The sequence below is a fragment of the Cyprinodon variegatus genome, unplaced genomic scaffold, assembly GCF_000732505.1.
Source record: "Cyprinodon variegatus isolate N-32 unplaced genomic scaffold, C_variegatus-1.0 Scaffold978, whole genome shotgun sequence".
Lineage (NCBI taxonomy): Eukaryota > Metazoa > Chordata > Actinopteri > Cyprinodontiformes > Cyprinodontidae > Cyprinodon > Cyprinodon variegatus.
Window position 1 is genome coordinate 39,374 of NW_015151431.1, and position 10,163 is coordinate 49,536.

Consider the following 10,163-nt stretch of genomic DNA (forward strand, 5'->3'; position numbering starts at 1 on the left):
TGTTGTACTTCATATGGGGCCCACCCAGATGATGTTGCTTACGGGTCTATTGTTGTGTCGTTTCATCATTGGGTGACATGGCAGAGGAACCACACCTTTAAGTCTGCTCAAGTGTTTTTACTGGCTGATCTCAGAATCATACAGCTGCAAAATATTCCATCTGTTACGTTATCTGTCAGTTACAGGAATCCAGACATGTTAAACCAGGAAACCAACAAAGGACACTTCTAGCCCCCCTGCTAGGCCATTTAAAGCCCAGACCTATCAGTCACAGCAAGGGCTAAGATTTCCTGAACATTGGAGATGCCCCGGCTTTCCAAAGCAGAGGTTACAGATCTGGCAAAGTTATCATGTTCCATGTTTTACTGTAGAGTTAAATCATTTTTATCAGCACTGTTTATGCAACAGGGAAAAAAACTGAAGCTTTTCTTCACACTTTTATTGTGAAATCCTCTGAGGAAAACCGCCCAATAAGAAGCTTGTTCTTTAGATGTGCGCCAACTAAAACATAATCCTATTTCAATGTAAATATTCCAGAGTGATGCAAGAAAGAGCTGCAGGTCACAGTTAAACTGCACCCCGCTGATGTGTAAAAACTACTTAATAAAGTAGGCATTAAAACAACATAACCTCTGACTGAGCCCAGCTGCTCTGTAAACACGAGGGGAGCTGCAGAGGTGTGTGTTTGCTGCAGTCTTAGACCCCCTCCACAAGCTGCTGAGAGTGTAAACAAGCACGGAAAATCTCCCAGATCAAAAGTTTAATATCCTATCTGTGTTTGCTGGTGTCCTTTTTAGGAAAAAAAATTAAAACAGCATCTACACAGAGTTACAGCGGCGAAAATCCTCCCCCTTGTGTACACAGGATGTTCCTCCTCTCTCCAGTTGTCATGCAGCCTGTGTGGCTGGAAAATGGAAACTTATTTGCTCAATTAGAGGCTCCAGAGCCCCGTCTTGTTTTGATGAACTCTGAGTGTAAATAAAAATGTACATTAAACGAGTCTTTTTTTTTTTTTTCTGAGCAACATGCAGATGATGATGATGGTTTCTGTGTTTTAATCTCGTTGCTGTCTGCAGAAGGCCTCTGAGGAGGAATAAATGCTTCCATCAATTAGAGTGAAGACAGCCTTACAGACAACACTGAGGGGAAAGCTTTTAGCGGTGAGCCTCTTTAGCCTAAACGCCTTCAGATTTGGAGAATAAATCAAACTCTAACAGTTAAAAATGGTGGACGACACACAGTGCCTCATATTATCCCTTAAATGTTTTCTTAGGGCTAAATACAAGCCTGCAGGCCTAAATGAAGGTTAAATTAGCACCTAGCTGAAAATGGAAACAGTAGCTCTACTAGGACAGACCTGATCCCACAGAGCGGGCAATCAGAGCCTTAAATAGAGAAGCATCCAAGAAGCCCATGCTAACTCTGGAGGATCTGCAGAATCTCACAGCTTGGGTGGGAGGATCAGTCATCCATCCTGTGAAGTACTATTTACTGCGAACATGGAGCCCTGTGAGAAGCTGCTCTGCTCAGATCGGACCTTTTTTTTTCTCGGCCTGCATCCAAAACGCCATGCATGGCAGAGATCTAACCCTGGACATCATCCTGAAGACATCATCCCCGCTGTAAAGAATAAAGGTGGCCAAATATGATGGGGAGGCTTTTCTTTAGCAGGGAAAGAAAGCTGATCAGAGCTGAAGCTGCAGATTAAACTAAAAAGACTAGAGCTAGAGTGGCATCAATACATAATCATGTGTTTAAATGGCCTAGTCAAAGCCCGGGATTAAATACAGTAGAGCAGGGTTCTTCAATGTTTTCCAGGCCAAGGACCCCCAAACTGATGGCGAGATGGAACGGGGACCCCCTAATTATATATATGATATAAAATAGTGTTATATCAAACTGGTCCTATAGTTACTCTATTACAGATGGAGTAATGTAACTAAAGTAATTTCTCCCTGGGATTATTAAAGTATTTCTGATTGTGATTCCTGGTTGATGGGACAGGTGTTGTGAATGAAACGGTGCCCAGCTTGAAAGAGCTCCTGTGTGTCGCTGAATGTGTGCATTGATGACTGAAAGACATCTTCTGCTTCCATTTATCTGTTTACTAAAGTGTGTTCAATTCATGTTAATGTGGATTTAAAGGGGGGAATATAAAAAAAACAGTCTAATGAACCGAAACTTTTGTGACCCTCATGCAGTACCTCTATGGACCCCCTAGGGGTGGCAAACCCCCTGTTGAAGACCTCTGCAGTAGAGAATCTGTGGTGTGATGCTGTGGGCCTGATCTGACTGAGCTGCAGGTGTGAGACGAATGATCTTCCCATAGTTTTTAGAAAAGCAGAAATTTGTGTAAAAAGAATTGATCATTTTTCTCCCCCAGACAGAAGGCAGCGTTAACCCCCCCTCGATCACACGTGCTCTGCTGACCTTTCTCAGCAGGATGACGCCTTCCTGCGTGGTCCTGTTGGCGATGATGTCGAACATCCCCGGCCCGTCGCTCCCGATGATCCTGTACTCCATCTCCGCGTTGGGGCCGATGTCGGCGTCCATGGCGCGGACGATTCCCACCGTAGAGCCCAGCTCGTTGGACTCCAGCACCCGGAACTCGTACAGGGCTGCAGAGAGGGGAAAAAAGAAAAAAAAAGGTTGATCAGGTTAAGATTTTCAGCTAAATTGTAAAAGCATAAAGAGAAAATCCAAGGTTTGTGTGGTCATGACAACCGAGGTCACATCCTCTTTGCTTCTTCTTTGCTCTAAAGCCACAGCATGGTTATGGACCTTCTAAATTAATTCAATGGAGAAGAAAAAAACAAAACAACAAAACAAACAAAAAGCTTCCCTCCAAAAAGAGCTATTGACCAGAGAAAAATGTCTTTTTTTTGACCTTGTAAATGTGTAAAGAAGCGGCGTAAAAGGGTGAGACAGTTCAGGTCAGGGAGAAGGTGAGTGGGAGCAAATCAGAGCCCAGAGAAAAGCGTGTGAATAGATTTACTGCTGTTAGATTTGCAGATGAGCTGTAAAACATTCCCCGCTTCCAAAACTGACTCGCTACAAGCCCCATCGACTCTCCGAGTTCAGGAGGCAACATAAATTCAAGGCCAATTTGCTCAACATAAATTAATTGCCTCTTCTTGTTTTGATTTGTTAGTTGTTGTTTTTTTTTGTGTTGCTTTTATTTATTTCTTTTTTTTTTGCCAGATGATTTCCTGTTTGGAGGCCGGGCGGCGGATTGATGGTTGCATCTCGTATGCTTAAATGAATCGGCAGCAGAGAGCGGCTGTGATGTACGCGCTCGCAGCCTGCAGAGACAAACAGCACTGACACACTAATAAAACATGCTGACAGTGTTTTGGCAACGCCTGAGTCGGCAGGTCTGTGTGACACTTAACTCCAAACACATTCGCTGAAAGGGGGGGGGTTCTGTGAGAAGGTTTCCCTGAGGCTAACAGGTATTTAGCATCAGGAGGAGAAGAAGAGGCATCACTCTGGCAGACAACAATGATATCGCTTCCTGACACTCTTCCTCCTCTGGGTGTCCCGCTACAATCTCTCCTCCTCTTTCTCTGTTCCCGTTTTATTTTAGTTTTTTGGTCCGTCCTCTCCCTCCATCTTTCTTTCAGCGTGGAAACGTCAGGATCGGCCTACAGGCTTCCTGCACATATAGATCTAAAATAAGTCCCCTGTCTCTTTTTGTCTGTTTTTTTAAAGGTCATAGCAGAGGTCAGGCTTAAAAAGCTACAGATTGATGCGTGGATGGATGGACGCTCAATGGGACAGAAACTAATCAAACCCTGGAAAATTCTTCAATATTTCAGGCTGTGTAGGAACCCTGAGTCAGGTGCTGGTAGGATCTCTGCAGTTAGCGCTGCCCACACTGAGCAGATAGGGGGGGGGTAAGCTGTGAGCGCGGTAATCCGTCAATCCGATGGGAGGAAAAGAGACGAGAGGGAAAACGGCGGTGAGAGTGAGTCAGCCTGGTATGTGGATTGATGGCTGAAAGGGGGGAAGCACCAAGGACAGTTTGAGCACAAGAGTGAGAACACATTTTTATGGAGTAAAAAAAAACGGCAGAGGAAAGACTTAATAGTGGGAGAGAGACAAAGAGGGAGGAAGAGGAGGGGAGATAAAACCCAGTGAATGCACTCTCCTCGTTTAATAGGGATTACAGGGCTGATCTGGTGCACTTTGCAGGACCCTTCGCTCCGTCATATGGCTCTATATTTAATTATTCTGTGCCTTTAAGAGGTCCGCCCCAGTCGCACACAAACCCAGACTCCCTGCAATAATCCAAACTCATTTTGAAACTGACACCAGATGGGGGCTGCCAGCCTGGCACCGGCCCCCGCTGGCCACTGGTCACTCTGTGTGTGTGTGTGTGTCCAGAAGGCCTGTGCTCACTCACTCTTGGTGAAGCGCGGCGGGTTGTCGTTGACGTCCGACAGCGTGATGCTGACCGTGGTGGTTCCTGAGAGCCCGCCCATCTGTCCCGCCATGTCTTTCGCCTGGATCACTACCTGGTAGTGCTCCTTCACTTCCCGATCCATGCCGGGCAGCGCAGTCTTGATCAAGCCTGACGATTAAAACACACACACACAAAAAAAAAACAGGTTTTAAGTTAATTTCATTTTAAAAACCTAAAACATGGAAACATTACCAGTTCAGAAAACCTTTAAAACAGAAAGTCAGCACTCCTTTATTAGCTTATTAGCCATTAGCGGCTCATTAGTCTGTTTTCCTCTGCCACCCTGAAGGCAGCTGCTTTGCATGAGATCACACTGTGAACCCGTCACCCTTCAAACAGGGTCACTTTGACAGCTTTGCACCTGACTTCTGGTTACACTGGGCTATGGAAATATCTTCCATCTCATTTTCCTATGAAAATCTGTTTAACAACACAAATAGGCCTGGGTTATGCACCATGTAGGTCATTAGAGTGTGTGGCTTAGGTAAACAAATCTTTATGGTCCAGCTGTTTATCCGACTTATTAGACCAGAGTCACAGATTTGATGATCTGAGACTTTGCTTGGTTAAAGCAGAAAAGACTCAACTTTAACTTGTTCTTCAGAGTGTAAACCAGAAAGAAGGAGATTCTCTCATCATTCACTGGTTGACAAAGCAAAATAATAGAAAGTCTGCATCATTTTCACATCATCAGCTATTAGAGATGCATCACTATCATTTTTTTAATGACTTGGACTTGGGGCTTGGCAGTTTGACCAAGTCTTAAGACTGTTTAATGGGTAAATTGACTCCTTATGCTATTCGATACAGTTAAAAAATATTGAACTTAGGAATTTCTGCCTATTTGCTATTTAATTTAGTATGAAAGCCTTAAATGTATGGATTGATTAACTGTCATTTATTTCATGCAATTTGGAAACAACTCCAATTCAATGACTTGTTGTACTGAATGTAAAAAGTTCAACTGAAGCCAATTCACTCCAATAAGCTGGTCAAATCTTTGTTCAGCAAAATTAAATCTAGTCCAGTTCAACACAATCAGATTCAGTGCAATTTAAATGTAAATAAATAAAATAAAATGCTGGATGACAAAATTATCTTCTCCCAGATTGTCTCAAAACTGGATGAAGTTCAGTTAAATTCAGTTCATACAAATAAATCTAATCTACCGTCATTATTAACAGCTTCAACTCAATCCAAACATTTACTAGTCTGATCAAATGCAACAGAAACTCAGTAAATAATAAAATGCTAAATGGTAGAAAAGTTGATTCTCTAAGGAGACCTATCGACTGCGTCTGATTACAAGCAGCACAACTAATTTCTATCAGAAGTAAAGTCCTAAATTACCAGATTAACTTGCATACAGTCCCATTTAATCCGGTTTGTTAATTGTCAATTATGACTAAATGCTGGAAAGTCATAGTAAGAACTTTGTAATTTAGATAAATTAACTTCACTTCAGCTAAATTAAGGTTAGTAATGCTGTGGGCCTTGATTTAATCTACGTAATCATATTTATGACATTTATAAAAAAAAATCCATCTCTAATTTCTTTTATTTAAATTTAAAAGCACTAATTAACACAAAAACATTTTATTTTAAAGTCATATTATTCAAACATACAGACGATTCAAAACCAAATACACCGATTTTAATGATGTTAAACCAAAAAAAAAGTGTGCGCTGTTCAAATCTATTCAAATAAACAATAATAATTTCTAAACAAGTCAATTTTAACCCAATCTAACCCAATTCTGATATTGTTTCAATAATTTACAGGTTTAATCCAGTCAGTTAAACTTATTCAGATTCAATTTGACTCAGTCCAAGTTAATTTAATCACAGCCGATTTAAATAAAATGACCTGATAGGAGCCAGTGGGTTGTGTCCAATCAGACAGAATAAAAACACCAAACACTGGTATCTATAGTTCAACTAATTTTACTACAAACCAGTTTGTTAAGCTAAATTTAGACATAAGATAATCTGAGAACATCCATTCATTTCATCCCAGCCTCAGGCCTTTTTTATGCTGAAAAATCCCATCAATAATCTGTAAAAGTGATGTTTGATTCTGAGATTATTCCAACTGAATTCATCCCATAGTGAACAAATTAAATCTGACCTTCCCCAATTCTTCACAATTAAAGTAATGTTCTGAATCTGATATATCAAACTAATCCTATTAGTAAAGTTAAATATTATGAGTTTTCATAAGGTGGAATAATGTTTCTTTGAGTAATCTAGTGGAATAAATTCCAGTTTGATCTAATTGGAAATAATTCAAAGTTGGCTGGTTTACTTGGTACTGCAGACATTCCAGTTAGATTTATAAATAAATAACCTGATAGTGCGCGAATCTGTCAGATCCAAGTCCATCCAGTTCAGTCCAAATGCTCAGATTCTGATGCCCTTGAGATTATATGCAGTCCTAATAAGTCCAGTTTGTTTGAGTGCAGCCCAGTTAAATCCCAGATTAAATAGAGTTTAGTCAGATTCAGATTAAGTTTAATCAGAGTTCAATAAAACTAAATCATATTTGAATTAAATATGATTTATTTCATTAAGAAAGGCCCAGTTGATCCAGCTGCGACTCAATCAGACTCTATATTAATGGCTAATCATCCAGAATTTGACTTAATCTACATGATGGTACTGTATGTTAAATAATATAAAGTTGAAAAGCAGCAGGTTATTAAGAGCAATTCCTCTGCAAAGAAACAGATGAAGCTGTCAGTGTTTGTTTGTCTGTTATTATAAATTGATTTTGCATTATCAATTATTCAATTCCATTCAGTTTATTTATATAGCGCCAATTCAGAACTCATCTCATCTCAAGGCACTTTACAGTTCATCAGATCATTCAGTCAAATTATTTCAAAGTTTTCTATCTAAGGAAAACCAGTTGATTGCATCGACTCATTGAATCAAATGCGATCTCTCACACTAAGCATGCTTGAAGCGAGAGTGGAGAGGAAAAACTCCCTTTTAACAGGAAGAAACCTCCAAGGAGACAGAAGCAGAGATACAAAAGGCTACTGTAAAAGGCGGCCCCGTCCAGGAAACACACAGCCAGGCAGATGAGCTCCGAGCCAAGTCCCATGTCAGAGGATGAAGAGAGCACATCCAGTTAGTCCCAGTCAGAGAAACAGGACTTCACTGAAAAACAGACCAATCTCCAATATATATAAAAAGGTGTTGATGGCAGCAGCAGAGCTGATATTTCTCTCCAGGATGGAGTCACAGCCAAACAGGAACAGATGAGGCGATTAGCAATTATCATCAGATTTATGTTTATACGGAACATGGAGAAAAACGAAACATAATAAAGATGGGACTTAAATGCAGTGAACTGAATGTTTTTAAATCTTAACCAAAATGAACCAGTCCAGCTCAGTGTGGTTTAATATAAAAGTGAAACCACTCAAAATCATATCAGTAACAGTCAGATTCATAGCAAAATCAATAATGTAAAGTCCAATTTAATCCAGTTCATTTGACTACAGCCTGCAGGAACTGAACTAATTAGTCCAGGATTGATCGGTTGATTGATGAGGAACACAAGTTATAGCCTCTCGTTTACTGCTTTTCCTCATATCGCTGCTTTTATGTACATTATTTTGCCTCGTTTAGACCATAATGTTTAAAAAAAGTTCAACCTAAGAGCAGCACAGATAAGCAGCTGGAGTGACTGCTGCCTGTTCTTGTCAGGAAACGTCAGCGATATTGAAAATGAGAGACGAGATGCAGCTGGCAGCTTTCCTGGCCCCTTCAAACGTCAGAAAAAGAAAAAAAAGAATAAATCAAACGAGCATATGGTCTAAAAATAACAACCAGCTCCTACAGGTGGAGGCTGCTGATCAGAATCAAAACATCAAACATGAAGCACCTGAAACTAAAATGGCTGCGATAAGATTTCTCTCTGTTGCGATTCCTGTATCTGCAGAACACATCATTTAAACACCTTGTATGATCTCAGAAACGCACAAAGGTATAAAAACCTCTAATTCCTTAACGCCTCTGAGGTGCTTTGAGGATAATTTATCATCTCCTTGGTGTTAATGCTGGGACCGCTTTAGAGGGATGCGGGGAAACACCTCTGGTTTGGCGTGGGGACAGAAGGACGCCGTATTTGGCAGCGCACTGAAAAGATGCTCCGTCTCCCATCAGACCCTACAGCCGGTCCGCTGCTAAACGGTTTGATTTGAAGGAGAGAAGCTGGTGGGAGTTCAGACTCAAACGGATGCAAATTCAATAAATTTCACCTTGGATGAAGCAGAACTTTCAGAAGTTCCCGCCGGAAGTAGAGGAAAAAAGCTGATTCTGTGAATTTTTAACGACGAGGGAGAAAGTGGAGGATGGCTGAGATCAACCTTTGTTTCCTCTTCCGTGGAAAACAATGAAACTTCCCATTCTTCTCCTCCTAACAATGAACTCTTTATCTGGCAGAACTCTGTGAGGAAAGCAGCGATGTGGTTTGTGATGGAGCTCCAGAAAGCAGCTCGCTCTCTGCTGCTACCTTTGTTGTTCCTTAATGACTACAATACCAAGAGAAGAGGAGGAGTGGGAAACAAATCCTGCTTATAACGCCATGTCCAGGCATGTCTTTGTGTAAGAGGGGATGTTAGCTTACATACCACATGTGGGATAAACCATATTACTGTTAATCCCCTCACTAATCTGCAAATGGCTTCTTTTTTCCCCCTCTGAATCTTTTGTTTAGACGTGAGCGGGATGACTTCCAAAGCGCGCCGTAATGATTAAAAGTAGATCTTTAGGACGGCTGATTTGCTGCAAATCCCACTTCCCTCCCAGATCCGCCCGGCAGCCGTATCGGGCGTGTTCCTGGGAAAATTAGGATGGTTTCAGAACGCTCTCTTGTCAGGGATTGTTTTAAATCAAACTGGCTTCTGAATATTTCTGTTTGCTTATGTTTTCCCACTATGGCCTCCTCCAGGCAGCATCCTGTCAGTAGGAGGACCAGCAAACCTCTGAAGCTTCGTTACAACAGACTGATGAGAAGTGCAGCTGAGATGGAAGATGCTGCTCTAACAGGATGCCTGGTTTCTGCAACAAAACTTTCTCTAACAAGAAGAACCAATCTATTGATCGCATTTTATACAGCGTATTAACAACATCCTAAAAGCTAATCGGTCCTAAATTGACAAAAGGTCAAAGTTTCATTGATTAAAAATAAAAAAAAATGAAAACCAATCTTCCAAATGACAACAAACCTCCTAAAACTAAGAATTTGACTTCGTTTTTTAAATTTGCATATTGATTCTGAAGAAAATGTAGAAATAAATATGTGTTCTGATTCTATGAAAAATATAACATTTGACTTTTAACAGACTCAAAAGAAAAACATGGAATTTTTAAGAAAAAAAAAGTTAATTAAAATGAACAAATAATAAACAGTGAAATTAAACGTATCATGGAAGGCAAAGGAAAATAAAATACAAACAGAAAATAAATTAATAATCTATATTTTAATTAGTGGTCAGCCGATATCGACGTTAACGTGCTGCAGACTCTTATTGCCGTTAATCTATTCACATAGTGGGGTTGGGAGCTGGGTCTATACTAATGATGACTTTCACCTTGATATGTTAGTACGGATGTATATCTGGGGGCGAGAAAGAATCAGTCTTTCTCGCCAACCTGTGTCGGCCTACTGTGAAATCACCACATCGAA

The 10,163-nt window shown here is 40.7% G+C and overlaps 1 protein-coding gene across 1 annotated transcript in view; it reads right to left on the bottom strand.

The window, feature by feature from the left end:
- LOC107100491 (cadherin-6-like) overlaps positions 1–10,163 on the bottom strand; it is a 103,576-nt gene that overhangs the window by 29,753 nt on the left and 63,660 nt on the right. Inside the window, exons 5-6 of the mRNA XM_015398995.1 lie at positions 4,406–4,573; positions 2,431–2,618 (exon numbers count right to left, since the gene is read on the bottom strand). Of these exons, the coding sequence (XP_015254481.1) occupies positions 2,431–2,618; positions 4,406–4,573 (356 nt within the window). The remainder of the gene's footprint in view (positions 1–2,430; positions 2,619–4,405; positions 4,574–10,163) is intronic.